The 26,905-nt window shown below is 41.9% G+C and overlaps 1 protein-coding gene across 1 annotated transcript in view; it reads left to right on the top strand.

Moving 5' to 3' along the window:
* Nucleotides 1-26,905, top strand: part of agbl4 (AGBL carboxypeptidase 4) — a 266,138-nt gene that overhangs the window by 164,315 nt on the left and 74,918 nt on the right. The window contains exon 6 of the mRNA XM_053430423.1: nucleotides 10,081-10,120. Coding sequence (XP_053286398.1) covers nucleotides 10,081-10,120 — 40 coding nt within the window. The remainder of the gene's footprint in view (nucleotides 1-10,080; nucleotides 10,121-26,905) is intronic.

Here is a 26,905-nt window from a genome sequence, read left to right as displayed (position 1 = left end):
ACTGTACCACCAATAATCTGCAGTTATTGTTTTTTATTACACATACCAACAACGACTGGTATAAAAGTGAATCCGCACCACTCAGCCCACAGAGATATGTCTACAAGCCTATAACGCCATAACCTTATCTGTTACATGTTTGATTCTAAAATTACATTTTATCGAGTTAGGCCTTTTTTCCTCATGTCCATATTATCTTTTTATATCTGAGTACTAAGATTCACACACCACTAGCCTATAAGCAGGGCCATCTTAAGTTACATGACTTTGAATTATGTAACTGCAGCAGCTGAGGGCTGTGAGATCAGTGCAGGTTAATTTCCTCATTTTACCTGCTCCACTCACCGGTTACACCAAACATCAACAGTAAAAACTCAATCTGTAGTCACCTCTCTGAAATATTTTGTTACAGAGTATCAGGTATTTATTCTCTAGTTTAGAGAATATTATAGATCCAAGATGAAACTGACTGAGAGAAAAGGGCACAGCCTATAAATCCATCTGCTGCTTCAGCACCATGGACAGCTCTATTGGATTAGCCCTTGTGCCACATGATTAAACTTCTTACCGGACATGATATCAACTGGGTGCAGGTCAGAGCATCAACTCAACCATGAGCTAAGGTTTTGCTGCGCGGGACACTGTGTTCTTCAGGAATGATGTGGACTGATGGAGTGGGCTTACTACAGTTTGCATGCAGCGGCGGACGCCCAACATGAATGCAGACTCAAGTTTGATGTTCACGTGTCGTACCATTACATCTAATGTGTGTAATACTTCACAACAAAGTTTGACATTACAACCTTTCTGAATCTCCCTTGCTGACTTTTAGGGTCCATTTCTATTCATCCATAGTGTTGTTGTTAACCTCTAATTTCCGAACCAAAATAAAAATTGAAAATCCTGACCACTGAAGTGCCTAAGGTCTTGTTGAAAGAACTTTTTAACAGGCATTCTATGCACCTTAACACCGTTTTTTGGTGTGTGAAGCCATCATTGCCCTCCCCATGTGTCACAGAGAGCTTACCAGTTAATTATTAGCTCTGCACAAGAAGACACGTCAGCTTTTCCATTTATTCCTTTTTGTTCAGCCAAAACATAATCAGAGATTGTTCACAGCTTGTCTTAATGGAGATAGAGAGTTGTCCTCTAGTTGGCTGTCACAGGGGGTCATACACTAGTTGAATATTGACGACAGTAAAGCTAAACCCAAGGTCACTCCAGTCCCAGTGTATGGTTCCAAGGAGACGGTCTGTTATCATCTCGTTGAAAATATTGTTAGGTTGCACCAAGGTATTGCTTTCAAAGTAAGAGTCTGAGTATTTAAAAGGAGTCTAGTGGAGCATGGTGGTCATACAGGCTGGAACCAGGAGCTCCACAACCAGCTTACCTGCTCTTTTAATTGGCCTCAATGAATATTTAATGAAAGCGAGATGGAATTGACTCATGTATTTAAACTGGTATGAGAAACCTGGTGGTGTGGAGTGAAGAGACCGGGTGCGTGTGTCTATATGACCACATGCAAACAGCCTGACTGCATCGTTGCAGGTTCATGTGTGAGCATCAGCTCGTGTATAACCTGCCCATGCCTGCTCTTTATCACATTATCCGATTACTTCAGTCCATGGTGTCACAGAGTGTGTAATAAAGGCAGCAGCAGGGAGGACTGTGTGTCCTGTGCAGGTGGCTGCTACTGTCCTCTTCCATCGCTCAAGAGTAAGCTGCTCTCTGCTCTCAGAAGGAATAAATCTTTCATTTGGTTTGTTGTATTTTTAACCAAGGGCTCCTGGTCACGCAACAAATCCCTGCTCTCCATCCCGTCTGCTCCATCCTCTCTCTCCTCCTCTCAACGCCACAACACACTATCTGATTCTGTCATGCAAGCGGAGACACGGTCACATTACTGCTGGCAAGTGGCCGTTTGCCTACGGAAATGATCTAATAATACACATATTGTTTTAAACATTGTTGTATTCACATGAAAGTCTGAAAATATCAAATTTCACACTTTTAGGAAGCCTTACATTGTGAGCACCTGTAATCCTCATACAGTGTGATGTACCCAAATTCAGTGATCCACAGAGCCACGCCCAAACGTGTCCTGAAAAGCTCATCTCATTCGCTCATGCTTACCTCACCTCCCCTCTTTGTTACCAGGGGATGATGACTAAGATGCAGTCAGACACACAGATGGGTAAGGAGAAAAGCAGTTTCCCCTTTTACCTCTAGAGTGCTAGAGATCAGTGCAGGCATTGTTTGTGTGCGTGTGCGCGTGTTGAACTAAAAGTAGTGACTCAGATGAGGTAGACAAGGATCAGATGAGGGGATCAGAGGAAGATGGAAGATGAGTCAGGCTGTGGACAAATGTTCTCTCACTAACAACCCCATCAAGCATCAACCCTTGCCCCGATGTTTGTACGTTTGAGTGTTTGTTCATGGATCACACGGGGCAGCAATGGGTGCAGATGCCTGTTTCCTGCTTGTGACCTCATCAAGACAGTAAGGGTATAAAACCGGCATTGGAGCACAGGGCAATAATTTCAGCCCGGTCTGTTTGTTGGTTAGTTTAGTGTATGTTTGTTTATTTGTTTGTCTGCAAGCAGGATTACGCAGAGGATGTCAAATGGATTGTCACGAAACCTGGTAGAAGGATGTGGTATGAGTCAGATCCCATTTAATTTAACTGCAGATCAGGATCAGCAAGATTTTTTATACCTTTCTTTAACATTGCGAGATACAGTGTTTTTAAACACTTTTCCTGATTTCAGGGAATATTTCATGGATCTTAATGGGTACATGTTTTTGCTATATTTAGGGCACTGATATTTCTGAGTGTTTGTAATTTGATGCAGCTTGATTACATTTAAGAGGACTGTTGGGCCTCGGCAGATGTATTTACTCGACTGACTACCATCCTACAGTTATTATATAAAACAAGTGATCAAATTATTAAATGTTAAAGGGGTTGTTTATAGTGATGAAACCATAGGGAGAATTATCACCTGATCAACAAGTCTTCCAACCTAAACAACCATATAGGTGACTTGTTCCTACCCTCAGACATTATTCATGGGAACGTACCAGCGGCAGTCGTGATAAATAAAACATGTTAAGGTTGTGAAACAGTCACAGTGTACTTGGGTTTAGGTATGAAACTACAAAGTAAGGTTCAGGAGCTGATTGTGGTTAAAAATAAGTATTTCTTCAAGGTTATGGGACTTTCATTGTAGTTAATGTAATAAATGATTGTTGAACCATCATGATTGTTAGAAACAAGGTTGGCCATCGGTTTCTCACAGGAAATGAATAGTGGTCTTGGGTGTGAAAGTCCTGTGTTCTGTCAACCCATATATCACCCCAGCCTCCACGTAACAGGGACTTTATTGCTCTGTACATCACCGTACTTCTGCCTTTGCTCCCGTCATAATTACCAGGGCTGCTAGAGGTTGCCAACAAGAAAATGTGACTATAGGTCATTATGTGCTGCTTTCACAGAGATTTGGGGTTGTTTCTTTTTCTTTTACAGGACCGTCTCCTACAGCTCTGTGGGACGTTTTAGTGTCTTTCAACTTGTTTTCTTGTATTTTTTTTCAGGTTTTAACCCTTTAATACTTTGGGTCACTCTCACTGTTTTCGTATGAATAGTTTTCAGCAACAAAACTCCACAAACTCATTGTAAACTTCCAGTTCAGTCACCATACAGCAGGCAGAAAGTGGAAGGAGTTGGTTGAGACCAAAATCAGAGCTCAAAGAAGAGAGAATATTGAGCCGATTTTCAGAGATAAATGCTTAAGCAGCTGGTTATGCAACGATGCAACTGTTCATCATCACAACTGAAAGAGTATTTCACTGTTTTAAACTTTGAGCAATTATTTCACTGCTGGATTCCATGTACAACATTAGATTAAGGGTTATAACATCAGTGAAATAACAATCAAAATCCTAATAATAAAAGTTATGGTGCATTTTATGGAATAAACCCCCTTTCCCTGCTTATGGTTCACTTTGATAATAATTCCATCCCACAGCTACATCACTGAAAACTGTGTATTGGGTGGCGGCAGTGTAATTTAGCCATATTGACTTTAAATTAATTTGAAATGAGCTGCAAAATGATGGTTGGGATTTTAGTTAAACCCCCCTCCTCCTTTCCACTGCCTCCTCTCTCTGTCTACTTACTCACTCTCTCTTTTCTGTGTGATAACAATCAGCAAATATGAAAAGTAAATTCTGGAGGAAATGTTGGCAAATGGGTTTCGGGTAGATTTTGCATGAATATTTAATTTAGTCATAAAGTAGGGGTTTAGTGCATTAATGGTTTTTCCACTGACCCCTCCACCCTCTCACTTTTCACACACAGATTAAGACGGTGGCACAGTCTGCTATTGGCTCTGCTGATTGGTTCTATTAATGACGTTATTTATACTGATTAGAAAATTATAGATTTGTTTAAGGGGGGTGCCGGGTGTGAGAATGATGACTACTTATTAAATTTAAAAAGATAGTAGTAGTCAAGAGATACTAATAGAAACTAATAACAGGAGAATCTGATAAACAGCTCCACAGGGAAACTGAGCAGTTTGTCTTTTAGTCAGAATATCAATTTTACATTGGTTTGAAGCCCAGAATAGAAGCAGGTTTCTCTTTAAGTTATATGCCTCTGAAAACTAAAACTTAATCATGTTCTCTAAGATAACTCCAGTCCCACAGTCCGTCCCACTATTGTTTACTGTGCTTCGAGCCACAGGACCCCAGAGTCCACGGTGGCTGGCTAGACTACAGCAACAGCTGGAGCAGCTGTCACCTCTGGATCCCTATTGCTTCCTCGTTTTCTGACCTAATAACACTAAAACTGGCAGGTCCGGTCCAGTTCCACCTGTGGCAAATATCTGTGGACTTCAGCCAGACAGTTCATTTGCAAATAATGATTTAACCCTGTCAGAGTTCTGCATCAGGTCAGTCCAATTACTCTCAGTATATTTATCATAGCTTTTCAAACATTCAGAAACTAAAACATACGGAAAATCATTGTGTTGTCCAGTTCAGTGAAACCCAGAAACCCTGCAGTGTGTATGCACAGGTGGTTCAGTGAAGTTAGCATGTTTTAGCATGTTTTACCAATGTCTGTGGATTTTCTCACCAGCTTCCTCCGATAGTCCGAATTAATCAGATATTCTAAACAGTCCATATGCTTGAGTGTGAGCATGAAGGGCTGTGTGTTTCCTGTTGTTGCCCAATGCCCGGCTGTCTAATAGTAAAGAGGGTACCTCGCCTCTTGTCCTAGGTCAGCTGGAATTGGCTCCAGCCCACCCCCGCAAGATCCTTAAATAAGATGCAAAGATAATGGATGCATGGAAATTAGTCAATCAATTTATAACTAATGCTCACCACCATTGGTTTAAGCTGTTGTTGTCATCAGCGCAGTGAGTGAGCAGTGGCCAGACACATTCACGCTGGGCTGGCTTCAACCAGGGTGTGATCCCTCCGCTCTTGGCCCTGTTTGATAAAGTTTAATTCAATCCTATTTTCTGCCCTGGAATGCTTTTGCTAATGTAATTCTCCCTGCGTCAGATCCTCCCTCTTTTTCCTCTTTGTGTGTGTGTCTGTCTCTCTGTCTCTCTCCCGCTTAAAGAACACTAAGCACCTTATCCATGCTGAGGACTAACAAAAGCAGCAGGAAGGGAGAGCAGTGGTAGTGTGTTGTAATTCTCTACTACAGATTAATTATCTGTGTAAGTCCTGGCAGACTGAACAGCGCTCGCTCTTTTCATCAGCTGGTTGCAGCTGGTTGCGTGTCTCCATCAGTGTGTGTGTATTCAGGAATATGAGGATTTGAAGAATAAATCTGACAATGGGATCAGGTTCAGAAGGTTTGGGAATGTTGTGTCTTTACAGATGTGTTTTCCTGATTCCATTCCTACTATAATGTGAAAGGAAAAATACTTTTTAAATGATGGATCATATTTCAGTCTAACATAGCTTCACTTGCAGAAATCTATACTGCCAGTAGAGGGTGCTACACGATCCAATTGAATCAACCTCTCTAATAATATACACCATTGCAGGAAAGGGTTTTATTTGCAACTATTATCATGTTGTTGTGTTTATTTTTGCTGCATTCAGTATTCCTCCATTCATGTGCGTTTCAGTAGAGAAGAAGGGATTAATAGGAGACATTTAAACAAAATCTCAATAAAACAACTATAACTATAACAACTATAAAATGATCATTTAGAATGTAATTGTATGTAGGATTGTGTTGTGTGAGATTTCTGGTTAGACATAATAGGTTTTGCTGAAGAAATATCATTGTGGTGTTTTAAGTGAGTACACAAATGATTTGAGGGTTCACCAGCAGTTTTGTTTGTTAGTGATTCTGCTGATAGGACTGACTGCAGAGAGTCAGCTGTCTCTAAAGGTGTGCGTGTGTGTGTGTGTGTGTGTGTGTGTGTGTGTGTGTGTGTGTGTGTGTGTGTGTGTGTGTGTGTGTGTGTGTGTGTGTGTGTGTGTGTGTGAATGTGTGGTGGTGGTGGTGGTGGAGTTTATGATCTCTGCTTGTCTGTGTCTCATGTTGTCACAGTGACCTCTACTGCTTACATGGCCACCCACTCTAGCTTCCATACCAGCACACACACCATGCACCGGATATACTCGCAGTTAACTCACCGTCCATAAACTGCTGATATATGGGGACATGAGAGTGTTAAAATCACACTGTACTCTAGGCTAAATATCCAAATAATCCTATTTCAAAGCACCTTGACTTCAACCTCACAAATCCTTCCATGTAAGTGAAGCATCTATCTTTTATTTTTAATAATCCCATATGTTGGATTGACCTTCCCTCCTCAGAACACTATCATCTTTAACTCTCTTCACCACTTAACTGAACTCTCAACTCTCCATATAGCTTCCCACAACATCCTCAATACACTGAGAATTGTCACCTCTCCCATATTGTTGTCATTAACTCACAACCATTTAATCTATAAAATCAATGTGTCTGACTTGTTAAGATTTGATTTCATCCCTAGTTTTTTGTACAGGCAGATATATTAACCAGATGTGTTTTACTCTTTGAAAGAATGAAATGCATAAAGCTATGGATATATTTAAGAACACTTCAAATTAAATTAGATAAACATGCACCGGGTACCTCATAAATAAAACATTATAGGTGCATATTTCCCAGAATCGCAGGGTATCTTAAAGGGCTTCCTCCTATGAATAGCTTTGTGACCCCCTCCCCTCAAAGTCTTTTCAATGGACGGATGTTTCTCTTACTTTCTGAAACCAGTAGTTGTTGGCCAACTGTGCAGTGGTGAGAAAGAAGGAAGGTACAGTTTCAGCTTCTCTCCCACTTTGTCATTTATCATCTGTTACACAACAAGTTTCTGGCACGAAGCCTTTCAACGACTGAGTGCAGCGCAATAAACTGAACACAGAGTGTGCACCATTCTCCTTATATGATAATATAGCACATGGCAATCAGCTTTCACTTCAAGTGTGGCTGTTCAACCATAAACACTTTTCCTTACAGATAAGGTCAAACAATACCTGGTATAAAATTCTTATTTTTGATCATCTCCTCTGCTTCCTACAATTTTACCTCTTTTAACTTTCTCCCTCAAATGAATGGAAATGCAATACTGCTTGCACAATAATACTTTATATTCTCTCTATATACAATACACTAATACATATAGGGATAACTTAAATACAGTGGGCCACAAAAGTCCCACTCTTATATGACCTTAATTTGAGTTTGGTATTCGGTTGTTCAGTCGTGATGTCTGAACAGCGCTGTGTCCCCTGCTGTAATAGCAGATTTCAGATGGTGGAATAGATTATACACAATGTGAAACAAGGTTTGTCCAATGCCGGTGCATCCTAATGTCATCTATAGCCAGACTAGCACAGAAGCAATAACTGTGTGGAGCCCGAAATGAAGTCATTTAAATGAGCCGAGTCGTGTGCTCCTGCTCAGCTGTGGGGGAAAAACTGAAACGATTATCCTTATTGATGCTTCACTAAAAAGATGTGATGGTGAATAAATTCACAGGTTCTGCCATTGTTGATCTCTTGCGACCTGAGGGTTTGGACCTGGATATGGATATGAAGTCACATGTAACATCACATTTAAACCGATTCAAGTAGACAGTCAAATCAGGCAGAGGTATCCAAAACACCGAGGCAAAAAGGCAAGGTCAAATAACTTCACTTGGTCATAACTCACAGGGGAATAAATTTTATAGGAAAACTGGCACTGAGACTAAATACACAAAGGACTAAGACACATGTGAAACGAAGGAGGGAAACCAGACAAAGGCAGGAAGTTAAAACAAAATTCAAAACACAAAATTAGAAGTCCAAACGGAATGAGATAATTAAAAGTCCATACAACAAAAGGTTGGAAATAAATTTCCTTATCCTCATTTCAAACTATTTTTCGAATGATAGAATAATTGTCAGAACACTATAACTCTCAATGTTGCATTCTTTACTCTCACTACAGTGTTTGAGAAGATGGAAGTTATTCCATCTTTGCACTTACTGGACCCCTTTCCACTCATATTGTATATTATAAGTCACTCTCTGAGTAAAAGCCTGTGCTTAATACTGAAATAAGTAGCCTATCAGAGAGCTCCACTCCAGGCCATGCTGTATGTGGTTATAGAAGGACTCCAAGTATGTTGAGAGTCTCTTTGCGTATCCCCTCAGCAACTGGTGAGTATAGTGCTCAGATGTTAATGAAGTCTGGTCCTAAAAGCTAGCTTTGACTGTGACCTAGCCATACTGTGTGTGTGTCATACACAGATGCTTGCAGGCCCTCCCTTCCTAGGATGTGAAGATCTCGTTTCCTGAGGGACTGGTAGATGAAGAGTGCCTGGGTGTTGATTACCGCAGTGCTCGACAGTCGAGTGTGTGAGTGTGTGCGTGTGCGTGGAAAGGCAGCAGGTTAAAGAGAGGGGAACCCAGCTAGCACCTCCTCTAGACTTCTTCTCAGCTGCTGGAGACATCAAGTGTAAAATTGCACACTCTTTCAAAAACTCTCCATCAAAACCAATGAGGTCACACACACACACACACACACACACACACACACATTACCATGGTGAGGAAGCCACTTGGGTGTTGAACAACTTCAACACTCAACAGAAGCACAGCACGGTCAACATACTTCAAAGAAGTATGAAACTGTATTAATAACATAAAGTTTCATATAGTTTACATATTTGAAGCCAAATACCATCAACCTAGTATCGAAGTTATCATTTCTGAGTAAACTAAAAAGATTTGAAAGATGATTCACAGACTCTGTTAACATCAATCTCAGGTGATCAGGGAACATCAGTTCACACCTGGCATTAGAATGTGTCTCCTCATGTGTCTCCAGATGTCTATATGCAGATAAACACGTTCACAGAGAGTAAATGTTGCTTTTAACCAGTCGAAGATTCAAAGAAGGGGGGGGGGGGGGGGGGAACTGAGCCAATCAGTATGCAGCACACAGCTTTACAATAAAACAGGTTTTTACTCATTTTAAATAGTAAAGAAAATATAGAAAAATCAATACGAGTCGGTCAGTGATGAAATTGTGGCCACAAGTAAATCGATGAACAGGAAACATAGGGTAAAAAAATATATTATTTTTCATTATGAAGAAGTTGCGGGTCAGAACCCAGGACATGTTTGTGTTCATACAACTAAAATAATTTTGGCCACATGCGTCCCAGACCACTTGTGAATGGGATCTGAACATCTGGGTATCAAATGGGTCCTCAGTGCGTCTTATGTGTGTTCACAACTAAACTTAGAGCTGTGATAAGGGCCACAGACCAATTAAATGTTATTTTTTAGCCCATCTTCACACATCCCAATTTGCCAAATAGGTGTTAGCAATCTGTACAAGGTGCGACATCCTCTGTCCTTAAACCTGTGAGGAAAAACTTCCAATAAATGACGTTCTGCATGTGCGGTAACAATCACACTCAACTTTTATCTGAGAATTTATGTAAATGGTCTTTTAAATGATCTCCAGTGACATTTGTCTAACCGTCTGCTCTCCTTTTATTCCAGCAACAGCGGCGTCTCGACCTGTTAACCATCACCAACTCAGGTAAGTGATCTAATGATTTCCCTCTCACATTCCTCCTTTCTATTTCAACACCACTGATATAAAATTGTGCTGTGATGGAGGCTCAGTATCCCATGTTTTAGTATTTGTCTTGAAAAGTGAAGAGTATGACATCCAAGTGTTTCCCTCCTATCCAAACTAAAACTCTTACCTGCTGTCTTTCCTACACAAGCACATAGCTGCACATTAGGTTCGGGTGAGCACTGGTAGAATATTGCTAATTTGATGGTTGCTTTTGTTAAATTTCAAAAAAAGTTCCCTTGAAGCTTTTATAATAGGACGACAGAGAACTCGTGAATTTAGGTGTTGTCACCGAATGTCATAAGGGCAGGCAGGTGTGCACACACATCTCTCTGTGTTTGTATGGATATGTGTGTCTTAACCAAAGGAACGTGGGAGACTTTGGCAAACGGATAATAAGACATTAACATGTCAGATAAGTGTCTCAATAAACACCCACTCTCACACACTTTAAAGGGATAGTTCACCCAATAATGAAAATTCACTGTTTATCTACTCTGCAGATAGAGGGGTGGGCTGAAGGGTTTTAGTCCACAAAACACGTTTGGAGTTTCAGTGGTAAACAGCGATACTTGAATTCTCACCAGACAAGATCTGCTGCAGTAACCGCTGGAACATAACAGTGGACAGCAAACATGGTGTTAATCAAGCTTTTTTTAAGTTGAATTTGAATGTCGGGGGAGTAGATAAATAGTGAATTTAAATTTTTGGGTGAACTATCCCTTTAACAAAAAGTCTTTCACCCTCTCCTGGGTCACATTTGAATTAGTATTACATTTACTTTCATTCATCCTCAGATGGTATTTTGGGTCCTAGTTTTCCGCCGTGTTGGTGAAGACATGGGAACAATTTAATATGTCTGTTTTAATCTCATGCGAATATTAGTTTTATTAACTATCTAATTGTACTCTTAACATGTGGGAGACTATTCACAACACCTGCTTTATTTAGTGTGTGCTGAAAGTCTCTGGAAGCGTCTCTGTGTCTGTTTGTTAGTCTTAGCGTTTCAAAGTTGCGAAAACAGGATGTAATGTAGAGACTCCCATGCATGTCAACACATTTTACTTTCTGTGTTTACAAGAGGCTTAAACATCCAAACGTCCATATGTCCCTGACTTCTCCCTGTACACACAACTAAATACTTTCATAAACACAACTCAAATGCTCTGTGCTCACGGTCCACACTCGATATATTTAGTGCAAAAATTCAACATATTTTCTTATCCTTATATTTTAGGATATAATTGATGTTGGTAATACAGTATATGATAGTCATTGAAATATGTTGCTGTTTAGACTGTTGGTATTTAAATTATGACAAATTTATGATTACTGTTTTTGCAACTTTTTTTAATAGACTGTATTAATGCCATCATAAATACACGTATTAAATCTACTACGATAAATCTGAACAAACGATCAGAACAACTCAAATGATTTATTATGTCCTACTGAGATGCTGCCTCATACTTACTTGAATTCCTCTGATGAGAAACACTTGAGCACCACTGAAACACATGGAGAATGAAATATGTTCAGATATTGTCTACGAGCATATTGCAGCGAGTGTGTAATCTCCAGGGTTTCATTTTATTTCCTGAATGCGTAGGAGAAATACGTGCAGAGTTTGTGCCGAGTGGTTTGAATTTTACCCCGTGCGCACCTCAAACTCGTAACATGTTAGCAATCAGGCAGGCATATGGTGCTCCGAGTTTGACTGGATGTGAAAACGTGTCAGAAAGTAGCTGCACTGTTGGAAATTAATGCCAGTGTCTTGGCGAGGCAGCTGTGAAAAGCGAGGGATCCACCGAGATGAAGAGCGGGGAGGAAATTCGAAAAACTCGGGAGGAGAAACAGATGGGGACGGCAAGGAGGATGCAGAGACCCATATGTCTAAAGTAGCTGGATGATCTAATGTGCTTTGATTAGAATAATGCGTATGTGAGACTCATGCAGACTGGGTTAATTTAGCAGGTTTACTTTGCAGCTGTTCCTCAGGCCCCCTGGCCTTCACAGTTTGATAGAGGGCAAGCAGAAAGAGACAAAGGGCGAAGAAGGGAGAGAATGTGAGAACACTTATATACAAACACCTTCTACGGCTGAGTGAGGAGGAAAGAGGTGGAAAGGATTTGATTATAATACGACGCGATGTCTATGCATCAACCAAGATCAACTAATCTGACATCAGACTGTTTGCTGTTCCCAGGCTGTTGATCAAAAGATGTGATATATCAACTTAAAATGGATCTTGTGTCAAACATCAATTCAAAACAAAGTTTGCTGTAGGGACAAGTTTCAGTTTTTGATTCACCTCAAAAAATGAGAAATATATTTGTCGTATGCGTTTTACTCGGAGGTGACTCATGCAGCTATTCTCACACAGAGGCCTGAATAATGTAGCGCTGCAGAGATATTTGTTTCTCCCATCTCCCTAGAGGAGTCCTGCACCTCCTGGATAAGTGGCTTTCTGTTCACCTCTTGGAGAAAGCTTCAATAGTGCGACACTTTCTCGATTTTCACAATGACTGAGCTCTGTACTAATTTTGGGGAATGTTTATTCACTTTTTTTCACTTTATTGTGGCTGGGTACGGCTCAATGGGACTTTGCATTTTAAGTTGATCTGGGTCACTGACACAGAGGACAGTCCCAACGAGTCTGTTTCTTTTTGTCAAAGCAGCTGCCTCTTTAGAAGTCTGTCTAGTAGCTCATTATAAGAATAAACTGTGAGAAGAAAATAAAATGAAATCTCATGCTACTAAATGAGAAAAAAATAGGGGGGCTGAGTGCTTCGCTTTGCACTCACCAAGGTTATTTCAATTTTGTCCACTCTGTTTTTAGCCAGCCTGCAGCATCAGACTTTTGTCTCATAAGTAAGATAAATGGCACAACAACCTGATAACTTATTCCGTTGCTCCAAAGTTTTACTCTGGTGATATTGCAATGTCTTGATAACGCTCGGGTTGGAGATACTGGTGAAGCGAGCAAGAGTAGGCTACACTTTCAAAAGCTACGTCCCCCAAAACACATGAACATGCACTGACTGACTGCTAGAGGACAACCTTTCTGTAACTCTCTCGCTAGCTATTGGCTGTTGTCTCTTCTTCAGTGATGAATACTCTCCTGCTTGTGCAGTCATGCAAAGTGAGAGCATGGGCAGGGTGTGCACAGGCACGCAGGTAAGTTAGGGATGGATAGTGTGAGAATTCAATATTTTAGCTGTTCTGAGGTCTAACTGTATTCTTTGCAATAAAGGCAGGAGGGGGGTCTTGAGCAGGTTAGGCCAGATATAAGGCCTTTATACAAATGATTTATAAATAACCCTTGCTGCATAGTGTTAATAATGGATCTTATAATTTTTCTGAATTCTAACTTTTGATATTCAACCATTATTCCCTTAGATTAATTCACATCACATATATATTTTGTGCAGCTGTCTGATAAGTTCTGGAGGTCGGACAGAGTGACTTTGTTGACATTGTTTTGTTTCGTTGTTTTGGTTTCGAGGATCCTAATGTTTACATCAACAGGACATTGTTTGGATATAGCAGGAACATCATATTCCTTTCTCCAATGGCCCACATGGCATCAGCTGTGTCAAGGCCTTTCATGAAGAGAACATTTTGCTTAGCAACTATCAGAGTAGTAGTAGCGTCACGGAGCGCGGCTTCTTGTCACTTCCTGGATTCCTTGAAAAGGGGCGGGGGACTACAGCTGTGGACCAATAAGGGAGAACCAAATTGATTTGCGGTGACTCCCCTTCAATCTTTCATAACCAATCATATTAAATCTACTGTTATAATTATATCAAACCCCTTTTGTTCGGGGCCATTATTAACTACCTATTGCTAACTGATTTAGCCTAGGCTGTGATAATTGTCCATAGCTATGTTGTTCATTTCATTGCATCTCAATAAATACTTAAATTGGACCAGTCCGACTCTTCTCATATTTAGGATAAACCAACACGCCTGACAATTGGTACGTCATATAATATATAATATAATATAATCTTTTTCCACTTTTTCATTTTATTTATTGATGGCTATCAGGACAAATACAATAAAAGTGTTTCAGAAACAACCTACCAACCTTACCTTAAACAGTCACAATGCCATCCCATTAAATTAATCTTCAAACAGCTTAATACTTCCATGTCTTCTCATTGCCCCTTTTAGATGAGCGTATGATTGTTGACACAGAAGAAATCCCCTCCTTCAGGGTGCCGTTTTCTGCTGGGCGGGGACCTGAGATGGCTTTTTATTATTCCTCACTTTCTTCCAGGTTTCTTCCTCTGACACTGTGTAGTGCTCGGCTCGCTGTGTAAATTATTGCAGGTCATTATTCAGGGGAGTCTATTATATCCTTAACTCGGCGGACATATTTTATCCTGCCCCGCTGCTTATTACCATTCACGCTAGGTGAGTGGACATGCACACCCGCACACAGTGAACACGGTGAAGGTTATTATGATGGCTGTATGGAGAGCAGGTGAGGCTCTCAGATGAATGATTCCGATAGGGAAACACAGCCAGGACACCCTCTCCTCCTCCCTGCAGATTTGAGGAGTTTCTGCTCCTTCGCTCCTTGTCATCCTCTCAAGCGCCTCCCCTCCCTGCTGTGGGCAACTCATCTGTGCAACACCTGATATCTGTTGTTATTTATTAGTGATCTCACTTTCTCACATGGCCTCCGTCCTCTTGTTTCTGCCCCTTTGTCTCGGCTCTGCATCACGGAGAGCAGAGGGAATCACCGGGTGTGAACTAGCTAATAGGCTCAGGTGGCTTCATAAGGTGCTGGTGTGAGAGGGAAGGAGGCCTGTGTTTATAATGGCATGCATTAGCAGCTCTGAAGACCGGTTCACACTTATATCTGTATTCACACACAAGTGAATATATACTTAAATTTGAATTTGACATAAATACAGTTATTATACACATAGGAGGAAAAGAAACAACAATAGCACAGTATGTCTTTACTTTCTTCTTTCACACTCACACAGACACAAACACACATGCATGCATACCGACTCACACACAGACCCACTCAAACCTCACTCGGCCCTCTTTAATTGGACACTTGAGCAGCACACGGCTGCATCTTGCTCCTGTTGAACACAGCCTGACATTTCAGACTGCTGACCTTTCCAGCCCCGCCACAACTAAATAATGATTAGTCCTGGCAACTGTTCCACCACAACAACAGCCAGGTACACACACACAAACACACACATACACACACACAGGCATGGATACGCACTCACAGGTGCAAACAGAACAACAAAAACACCTGCATTGAGGGCTTTGTCTTTTTCACAGCGAGAAAATGGGGTGCAGACATTGATTCGAGAGGCCATTGTCATTCTTTTGGCTCATCGATTAGATTGTCCTTTTCCATATCTGCAGTCAGAACCCAATAATGTGTTGTTCTGAATTAACTCTGCTTGCCTCTGTTTAGTTTCTCCTTTCCCCTTGATGCGCTCTCAGCATTACACTGGAAAAAAGGTCAATCATATTCATGAGATTTGGGCAGATTTGCGCGTGTGTACGTGTGCACACACTGTTAGGTTCCGCGCACAGACGCGTTCCAGCCTGGGTGTGCATCTGAGGCAATGAAGCAGTGTGGAGATAATAGGCAGTTCTCAGATCCCTGCTCTCACTTTCTTCTTTTTCACTCGATCACTTCTCCCTTTGTATCTCCATTTCCCTGCGGTTTCTGTCGGAGCAGAATAGAAATGTTCTTCATTAGAGAATCTTCTTCTACAGTTATTCTTTGTGCTTCCTGCTTTGCTCTCTCCAGACAAAACCACTGTACACATCTCTGAGGTCAGGAGGTACGTTCTGCACAGCCAGCTGCTCATATTCAAAAGCCGCGTCTGAGTCTTTCATGATCCACACAGCGGTGATGCTGAGGAAATTGAAGGATATATAAATTTAACATCATAAAGGCATGAGCATACAGAGAGCGTGAACACAATTATTTGGTATGGAGCTGATGGTCCCTACATGATTAAAAACATAATCATTTTAGCCTTTTGTTGCCATGGTAACAACCTCATCAAGGCATTTTCTAAACAAAATCATCAACAGCGAAACAGTCACACATCTAATCACATCAACAAATTTCAATTTATATTCATATTTTTGAAAAAAGGGTCACAAAGACTGTACAAAACACTCACACACAGCTACATCTTCATCTTGAATAATGTCCTGAATCATTCTTTCCTACTTCTTTATACATACTCAATTCTAGTATGCATTGACCAAGTAAATATGATTAATCTAAAGGAAGGTGCAGTGCGCTCACCATGCAGACATGTTGTTTACCAGCTGCAATATTCCTGATGCAGATAATCCAGGGAATCAGGCTCAAACAATGACTCAGTCAAATGGACTAAAAAAACAAAACTGTGTAAATAGAAAATGTATATCTATTATTTAGGGATGCACCGATATGGAAATTCTTGGCCGATACCGATACCGATATTTAAAATAACAATCTGGCCGATAGCCGATACCGATATTTGTTTATTTTCTTTTTGTTATTATTCATTCACCTTTTTGTGCCAGAAAAATAATTAAATCATTATTTAAAAAGCACTATTTAAAAAAATGTCAGCCCTTCATCACTCTTATCTTTTAATGAGCACAAATTGAATCAGATTTATGAAACAATCTTTGATTTAACTAAACTTTATTTAACAGAGACCTATTATGCCCATTTTACCGCAAGTTGAAATGGTTCCTCGGGATCTTAATGAAATGTCTGTAACATATTTTGGTCAAAATACCACAAGGATAATTTAAAACAGTACCTTTTTACCCTGTCTAAAACAGCCCTGTTAAAGTATCATTATAGAGAACGCTCTTCTCATTGATTTACGGTAGCAGTATTGCCCGTTTATTAGATGTGTTACGGCTTCTGTGTGTATGACGTATGTTGTCAAATTCCCTAGTCACCTGTGCATGAGACGGATGAATAGAGCCGATGCACATGAGAATAAAATACTTAAACAGACGCTACGCTCATACTTTTTACGCCAAGTTACACTGCGTGAGTAAAGATAACTTAACAAGCCCTCCTCAGTTTTACCTGTTTTTAGTGTCGGGCAGAAATCACATCGCGTCAACACCCACCGTGGCCCTTCACGATGCTTGTTTTAATTAAACAGTCGGATTCCCCTGGTCCGCACCAGTTCTCAGTCAGCTGCTAGGCGCCAGCCGGAGGGTTCCCCCAGCGGTCGCCGTAGCTGAGGTGATCCGCGAGAAGGGCCCGACACGCGTCCAGAGTGGCCGCCGCTGACCGCGTACCCGGTCCCCTCCAACGGCCCGCCTTCCGCGCCGGCGATGGACACCGCCCCGCGGTCCAAGAGAAAGAAAGCCCCCGCACCAGTGACGCCATGAGGTGCCATCGGATGAGGACCTCCCGTTGCCGCACACTGAGGCACCTCCCGGTGCCGCACACTGAAGGCCTCAGTATGCTTCTCCGAGTCCGTTTCGGAATGACGGACGGACGGATCGGACGGACCCTTTTTGATTTATAGTTCTACGAGCCTTTTTGTTGTGAAAACAATTCACCGCCAGAACAGTAGATGGCGAAACGGAAGTCGAGCTTAGACAAGCCTACCTCATGAGGTATATAGAAGAAGTCCACGCTGGTTTATTTACGTCCTCCCGGCTCCTCACACACAGTGAACGATGGCAACTAACAGAAAAAGGATGTTGATGACGCGACAGTTTTTGCTGAATAAAGTGACACCCAGCGGGTCAAAATGCTTATGTTATCGTGTCTTAACGCAGCGGTTCCCCGGTCTTGTTTCCAAACTGCGTTGCTAATTCAACAGCTGCAACAGCTTGAAGCTACACGGAGGCAGCTAGCTCCCCCCAGCTTCCACACACAGTCAGCAGGGACACCCGATACTAGCTACTACCAAGTGTTTGCTTCTAACCTGACGGTGTTTGAGAAACAGTGTCATGAGAGCCGTGGGATTAAAGTCAGCAGGTTTTTGCGCTGTTCCCACCGCAGTTAGCATGGTGGCTAGCCCGCTAGCCCCGTTATCAAAGTTCGTTATAACCGTATGTGACCGTACACACATGCTGTAAGTGCTCTAACCAGCCACCGTCAGCCGGACAACGCCGCTGGCTTAACACACGTGTCACATTAATCATAGAGTCGTAGTTGTGATTTTGGTTTATTGTGATGTAGGGAATGGAACAGGAAGTTTCCATTCCGAAATGCTGGCGTTAGCGGACCAATCACAGCCAAGTGCTATCCGTGGGCTGTCCGTCATTTCGACGTGTAGTTAGAAAAATGAGAGCTGCACGAAAAGCTCTCCGAGGAGCCTCGGAGAGGCACGGAGAGGGCGTTCCACGTTGGAGAGGGCGGTCCTATCTGTCCGTGTCCGTCAAAACGGAGAAGCATACATTGGCCTTGAGCCTCTGGCCGCGGAGAGGAGGGCGACGGAGCGACTGCTCCCCCAGCTGCGGCACGTGCCCAGCGGTTTTACAACAAATATGAACATCGGCCGATGATATCGGTGAAAGTCAATGAATACAAGAAAAAAAAATGTGTTCTCAATTTGTATGTGCAGCCTTGGTTTCTTCACTGGCAGCAGCAAGATGTCAAGTTTTCAACATTTGTACAAAATCTACAAAATCTGCAGAAAAGTCAAGTTTATTTTTCTAATTTACACAATGCAGCAGCCTGGTGTCCTCTCAACCATTTCATAGCTTTCATTTCCTCAGATGAAAGTCTCTGGGCAGTCATCCAAACAATACACTTATATGGCATGTATTTATGTCTTTGTTGTGGTGACACTTTTGTTTTGAATATGATGTATTTGACTTGGCCCCTGTGTAAATTGCACTCGTGGAGGGTTGTTGTGGTGTTGGTGCAGTGAGAGTTTCCCTCCTATGAAATTTTCGTAAACCACAGGAATGGTAGTTAAACTCTTGGTGCTATCACTCTTTTGACTTTGAAGAACACAGATTATTAATCTTTTCTTTTTTAAATACTTATGCGAACCAATTTCTTCTCTATTCAACTCTGCAGACTTTAATCAGATGATCTCTATCAATCCCAACGATCTCCCTTTGAGTTAAGTTGAAACATGAGAAACCTTCAGTATTTCATTGAGTTGCTCTGTGTTCTATGCCCCTTTCAGCCATGCTCACTAAATGTCTTTAAAATGCTATTGACGACCTCCTCACTTTAAAAAAAAAACATGACTATTTAATTGTAATTATCATCCACAACTGGTGACACTGCAGCAGGACTCCTGAAAGAAAGTAGCCAGTGGCAGCAGGATCTCGACAGTAAGTCCAGCACACAGAATCCATTAAATAAGTTAATCAAGCCAGCCTTCCTTATAGAGCTCTTGTTCTGTCCTTAATACTTGAAGCAAGCATGAGCTATTCAGTTTTTAAATTGTTTTGGACTTTTGTGGGCAGGTGTGGTTCAGAGGGCGGAGTTGGTTGTTCAGTAATGGTTCGATCCCCGGCTTTTCTGTGTGGAAGTGTCCTTGGGCAAAGCACTGAGCCCCATATTGCCCCTGATAGCTGAGTGATTTAGATGTGCTATAGAAGCGTTGTATGAATGTGTGCGTGAGTAGGGGAATATTACTCATGTTGTAAAGCCCTGTGAGTGGTCACTAAGACTAGGGAAGTCTTATATAAATGAAGACGACTGACCTGATATGCCCCGAGCTGGCCCTGACCTCCCTTGGGCCCCAACCACAATTCTGATAATGGCCCCTCTCACCTGACATTTGAGTCATGTAAACCATTTCCACAGTCACACCTGAAACCACAGTGCTCCCAGTACAATCCCTTGAACGGGTATTCACATGCAATGTGCATATCTTGGTGTTCATTAAACCTATTCAGTAGTATTTCCCTCTCACGCTGACAGACAGAAAGTCACGGAACTGGAAGATGTTGGCAAAAAGGAGATGCATTACAACTTTAGTTGGAAATGAGAAAACACGTTTGACCTGATTGCCGCTCCTGCAAATCAGTCTTTTCTTTCTTTTCTTTCTGGGCTAGGAATAGTCTGCCTCTCATTACAGTTGTAAACATTGACACCGGCTTCGACACAAGGGGAAGGCGGGGCCATGGTGTTATTTGTGGGGGGGCCACACGTTGCGCTGGCATGTATACAAAATGTAGGGGCCCTTTGTCTCTTCAGGACACTTTTCCCCCCCACCATGCACTGTCCTCTTGTAAAGGTTGTAATGTATAAAAGCTGGACGAAACTTAGAAAAAGGAAGACACATAAATCTGGATGGTACTGGAGAAGACTGGGTTGAGTCTGGTTTGTAGTTTCCACTCTGAGAAAAGTATTATTTTTTCAGATGCAGACCAGGAGACTGGGTTTCTATCCAGCCTGAATTGAGCCATGAAAAGAGGGAAGACATGTCTGAAACAACCTAAATGCAACCTCCTGCTCACTATCTAGTCCTGTGGTACATACCTGAGCTGATAGACATCTGTGGGTTGCTCAGGGACTGTAAGGTCGACTGGCTCTCTGGTAGAAGAGCTGCAGATATCTGTTTTTAGTGAAGACTTTGCACCGGAAAAGATGAAATACAGGAAAAACAGACATTATTTATCCAAACTACTATCAGGCATTTGTGTAAATGAGCAGCTGTGAAAACAACTCTTCCTATTATTGCCCTAATTATATCCTTTCTCTGTGAATTTGCATATTTTATCTCACTGCTCTACTGTTTCTCCTCTCTTCATTATGGGGGACTGCGCTTCCGTTTTGATGTGGTTAAAGAAAAAAAAAATCAAACAAACAAAGAAGGAGATGAGGGATGGAAGCGAGGAGAGGACAGGGGGGTGCTGGCCGCCTCATATTGAGTATTTTCCAGTTGATGTTGTTGAAGGCTTCTCAGCAGCGTGGCTAAATAAGCAGCGGCATGCTAATGAATGGAGAATGAGTGAGATAATTTAGCAGGCAAAGAATGAACGACTGTGAAAGATAGGAGCCAGAAAATAATACGGGGGGGGGGGGGGGGGATTATGGGGGACAACACAACATTGATATTTAGAAAATATTTGTCATCAAACAATCATTAAAATTCTGCCTCTATTCTATAGTCCTGAAGGTTTTAGTTTTTTCGGACCTATTACTAATGCTTAGAGTAAACATGCTATGTCGCCAACACCCTAATTTCATGCCCTGTACACGCAGTCAACCATGTGTCTCATGTTGCTGCATGCAGGAAAGGAGGGAGAGGGAGAGGGAGCGCTAAACTCGGAGGACAGTAAATGACAACAGAAGAAGCGTATAGACTCGTGTCTGTCCTCTCTCTAAAAGGGCGATGTGACGGAGGCAGTAAACAGGCTGCGGGCGCTGAGATTATTTCTTTGTCACCAGCAGAGCCACCAGTGTTGCTGAGCACTGCTGTGGAGCAAATCCTCCTAGAGAGGACTGATTGGATTTTTGTTCCAGGGAGCCTTTTGTGTTAGCAGCATAGGGACTAGATAATAGAGGTTGATGCCACTCCGTCTCTGTGTTATGACTGGTGGATTGAGTTTTTTTTACGAACTCTGTGTGTGTGTGTGTGTGTGTGTGTGTGTGTGTGTGTGTGTGTGTGTGTGTGTGTGTGTGTGTGTGTGTGTGTGTGTGTGTGTGTGTGTGTGTGTGTGTGTGTGTGTGTGTGTAGCAAGGACATCGCTAGTCTCACACACCACTTTTTACTCACAACCTTTTGCATCCTCTTTGATTTAAGGTTGCTAAATATTTGAGAAAATGGTCTGCTCTACCATTATGGATACCTGTTACTAAGAAATTATTAATATGATAACCTGCCACTCTGCTAAGTTGTTCACAACAGAATATTCACCGTCACAAGCTGCAGTGCAGGTATGCGCACGTTGCCAGGAGATTCCTCGCTGCCACGCTCAAGGTCACAAACAACCTTTTCTCAGTCTGTGCCTCAGCCCCCTCTGTCTCATGTGGAGCGTGCGTGTTCAATGGGTGTATAAACAGTGGTGCATGTATAAATGTAAATTAAACATCATTAATGACCTTTGTAGGGATGTGCTATAATTGCTATGCTTTCTCAGCAGCTGTGATGGCAGATTTTATATTTAGTTATGTTTCATGCAAGGAATGACAGTTATAGATGGGAATGTTATTCTGATATGTATTTCTGTGTGTTTAAGACTGAAAACATGTGGGGTCAGCTTGGCAGACTCAGATGTGTATTCGTTGGAGATTCCTTTGTGCCTCTGATGAAACAAAAGGTCTTAACAGCAGGGTCCATCCTACTGTCTGCGATAGAGTGCATAGGTGTTACAGTCAGAGACAGGGGTCTCTGGGAAAACAGGTTTTAACACTTGGAGTCTAAGCAGATGCCTGATGTTGATGTGTAGTGAGACCTTCGAAGGGGTCCTTCATTCAGATTGGAGGTGACCAAATCTAAGCCTGAAGACAACACGCAGAGAACTGATTGGATAAACATTCTACCTCTGTGAAAGGAGGGACTTATTTAGTATAAATCAAATGTGATTCCATTGTTCTGTGCCATTGACCCAAGTCTGACTAAGTGACAGGGTGCTCTGGTCCCTAGCTGCAGCTAGGTAGAATTGTATGAACCAGAATTGATAATTGTCTTTGCTGTGAAATGTAATAAAATGTTCCATTACAGCAGCCGACAGGTTCAGTTATAGAGGAAAGCATCCACAGTCTTTACCAAGGGAACTTCAGCACGATACTTTAGCCCAACTCCTTTAAACTCAGGTAATTCTCTTGCTCATTACACTTCCCTGCTGTCCTGTGACTTTGTGCTGACCTCTATTGGAGACCATGAATGATATAGATATATTTTCACTCACTAATCCGAGGCAACTAGTGTCATATCTGACTTTCAACAGAAATCTTTAGTAAATGTATGTATACATATATATATATGTATCCTGCAGTACATGACATAAAAGTGCTTGGCTAAACATGGAGAATAGACATGTAGTGAGTTTTTAAAGTAACATCAGCACAATTAAATGCTGGTGATCAACAACATTGTCAAACATGTGCAGACTTGGTTTATATGAAAGTAAAACCTGTTTTTATTACACCTGTAAATCTAAAATCTGCTGTACCTGTCTCCCGGTGGCAGCAGCTCAGCGACGAGCTGCGTTATCAGGCTGTGTGTCTCAGGTCATATAGCAACCGATTGCCAGATTCCTCTTGACGGTTTTCTCCCCCAAAGAACTAAATGTGAGAAAGACTTGTTTCCCTTTGTCACATCAGCTGGCATCCTGCATGTGGACGGCAGAGGGGATACATGACATGTGACATACTTCTTCACAGTCAAAGCCAGAATCCTTGCTAGTGTTTGTTTGCCCTGGTTCAGGAATATGCTTTGTGAGATATTGTGCTTTCAGTTGTTTTTCAAAGTTAGTGGCGTGATTGCAAGCGATTCATATATTTATTCACAGATTTAATTAAGTTTAAGTCACCGTCATTTTAGCTTAAACAGATAAAAATGTGTTTGCATTTTGTAGAGCGGAGTCACACAGAAAATGCTTTATGACATAAACAGTTGTTATTGTGGTTCGGGGACTCGCAGTTCTTTCTACAAAAATTAGACCAAAAACAATAAAAGAGAATGAAGTAAGGGGAATAGAAAACCTAATAAGATGTCTGCTGGGTTTGGATGTGCAGTCGCTGCACCAACACTCGGCATTAAGCTCCAAATCAATCTTAACCTCTGCCAAGTGTACAGTAAGCTGCAGGGATGATTCTGTGGAAGGATTTGATATCCGTGACCTTGGCTCTCCCTGACTGCTGTTGGTGTGTGCGTGGGTGGGGGTCTGCGTCTGTTAGGTAAAGGCCACAAGTTGTAAGAACACTCTGACCCTTCCATGTGTGACCCCCACATCCACCCACCAGGGGTCCTGCATCCCCTGGCGACGAACAAGCTGCTGGTTGGCCTGAGTTTTACCTGCTATTATCTGTCTGATGCTGTGCACCTATAAGCCTGGCTGCCCCCTATGCATGACAGGCGGCTGCGGACTCCCGTCCAATCCCATCGGCTTCCTGCTGTCAGCTACAGCAGCAATGCTGAGGTTCTCTGGCTGCCGCGACACCCCGGTCTGACAGCCGCCCCGGAGGAAGGGGCACGAGAAGCAAAGGGAAGAGAGGGGAAAAGAGAGAGCAATACCATTAAGATGAGCTGTATTCCCACAGACCAAAGCCTGCCCACCAGCCATGTGCTGCGGCTCACCTGGCTGCCAGATAAGTGGAGATTAGAGGAGCCAGTGGAAAAGGTATTAGAGGCATACGAAGAATTCTCCCTGAAACCCAGGGACAGCTCGGGTTCTTTTAGGATTTCTTGTGTCATGTTTGACATTTGATGCCGACGCAGAAAGGGCACAGAGACAGACAGTCCACGCTTGCTCTCAAACCGACGGGGCAGTCTTCTGTCTTTTTTAATATATTTTTATGCTTGTTTGTTTGTGCCGGGTCCTCCACTTCTCGCTGTTGCCACTGTATAAATTACAGTTTTTCAGAGTTCCCTATCTAGTTAGCAGAGAATAACAGTCTGGTGACACTGGGAAGATCAATACAGGTCCGCAGCGGGAGGTAAAGCGGCCCTAATGAACTGAATTGACTGGTACTGAAATATGATCAGTATTTCTCTGGTGGTCATTATGTTCCTTATGAGGAAGATCAATGTCTCCTGTGTGGATCACTGAGTACACACAGCAGGATGGCAGGGCCAGCACTGATACCATTCTAAATAGTTAATGAAGGATTTATTCACAATAAGGTGTGTGTGTTTGTGTGTGTTTATGTGTGTGTGTGTGTGTGTGTGTGTGTGTGTGTGTGTGCGCGCGCTTCTGTCGTTCTCTTTGTCTCTCTTCTTCTTCAGCATTAGTAACTGATGTGCCTGTATGAGGCTGTGCTGTTCATTTCATGGGCTATCACTTTTTAAATTGGTGAATGCCTTCTTCATGGTTGATTAGTAATTCATGCGGAGCTAATTAAGAGGCATAATAGGAGAAAGACTGGTGAGATGCCTCCAACCAAAATAGGGAAACGGCAATACCCTGGACTGTAAACAGTTGTGATTGATTGTTGAAATGCGCGGCCCGTAAAAGACGCTCACGCCTCTGAATCCATCATCTTGGAACCAGACACCCATATCTCCATTTTGCTCGCTGCTTTTCCCGATCTGAGAGCGCCTTTCCAGAAAGTTGCCTTAATGATCCCTCCGTCCTGGCTGTCTAATTCCTGGCATCATCACTTTGCTGCGTCTGGTGGATGTGTGTGTGTGAGTGTGTGTGTGTGTGCGGTGCTGCTGCTCAGGTTGGTGCTCATCGCTGCCAACCATCATCACGCACGCACCTGTACCAGCATCTGTCCTTTGCGCAGATTGGCACAGGTGCTGCGTTTAGATTGGCTGTGTGTCTGCCGTGTGCTTAATGCACACACCTCGAAGCGCTATAGTCATTTTTTTTAGCTAAATTGCAAGACGCCAACGTGTTCACTTCCTTCAGATGTTTGTTTGTCACATACATACACACACAAACTAATCAACCTCGAAAGGAGTTTTTATTTTATCTGTCCGTCCATCTGTCCATTTTGATTCTAGGCGTAACGCTGCAATGATGACGTGTGTACCCACAGTATAATTCCATCATCAGCATCATTACTGCTATTATCCCGTGTCTCCCTTTAATGCAGGCTAATGGATGACCAATAAAGATAGATGAGCCTGGCAGTGTGGAGCTAATAGGCAGGACATGATGTCTGGCTTCTGTCCTGACTCCAGTCTTTACCCGATCAGCTGCTCCCTCAGATAAAAAAGAAATTGCTAAAATATTATCTGGAGTTTTTCTTTCAGATGTAATGAATCATTGTACTGTCAGATAATAACAGGCCAATAGCTTGTGACAAATCACAGCAGATTTGGTTCTATTTGAGTAACTCACTATTCAAAAATAGGTCATTGTATTTATTTAATAAATACAAGCTTTGCTTTTAAATCTCATTACTGTGAAAAGTCAATTCATTGCAACAGGAACAGCATTAAGTTGATATTTAAATGTTTTGATTTAAGAGCATTTTGGGTGTGGAAAGACAATTTGGAAACTTGATGAAAGTGAAGCATGCCATTCTCTTTAACTGTCTTACACATGTAGCTCATATAGCACTATAGGTCAATGTGACTATGTGTGTCTGTTAGTTTCTGTGCAAAGTAGTTCTTCTCTTTAGATAATCCTCCCATTCTCTCTGTGTCCTTGTAGTGAAGATTCAAGCATCCTTTTGACCTTCCCCATTCTTAGACTCTAATGAGAGTATGAAATTGCTCAATAGCTTCTCTTTGGTAGACTTTTCAATTGTTGAAGAATCCAGTAGAAATCGATAAGATTATGTTTAATAGATCAAATGGAAACACTGAAACAACACAAAAAGTTCACATTCAATCAGGACTTTATTTTTAAAAAATAGGACCGATGTTTATATGTTGCTATCTATTTAACAGATGCAACAAGCCTCCTTTTTAATAGTTACTCAGATAAACAATCTGCTCTGATGATTTATTTACCACCAAAATACATTTAATATGTCGTGATTTTTACAACATCATTCACATAACTTAGCCCATGTCATTCCTCACTACAAAATATCTCACTACAAACTCGGGGCTGCTGAAGGAAACGATCATTTGTAAGTAAAAAAATGTGATTTACATAAAAAACAGCTTATAACTAAGTATATATTGAAAA

The sequence above is a fragment of the Pleuronectes platessa genome, chromosome 9, assembly GCF_947347685.1.
Source record: "Pleuronectes platessa chromosome 9, fPlePla1.1, whole genome shotgun sequence".
Classification (NCBI taxonomy): Eukaryota; Metazoa; Chordata; class Actinopteri; order Pleuronectiformes; family Pleuronectidae; genus Pleuronectes; species Pleuronectes platessa.
The sequence above is the reverse complement of the archived record's forward strand: the minus strand, read 5'-3'. Positions and strand labels throughout refer to the sequence as shown.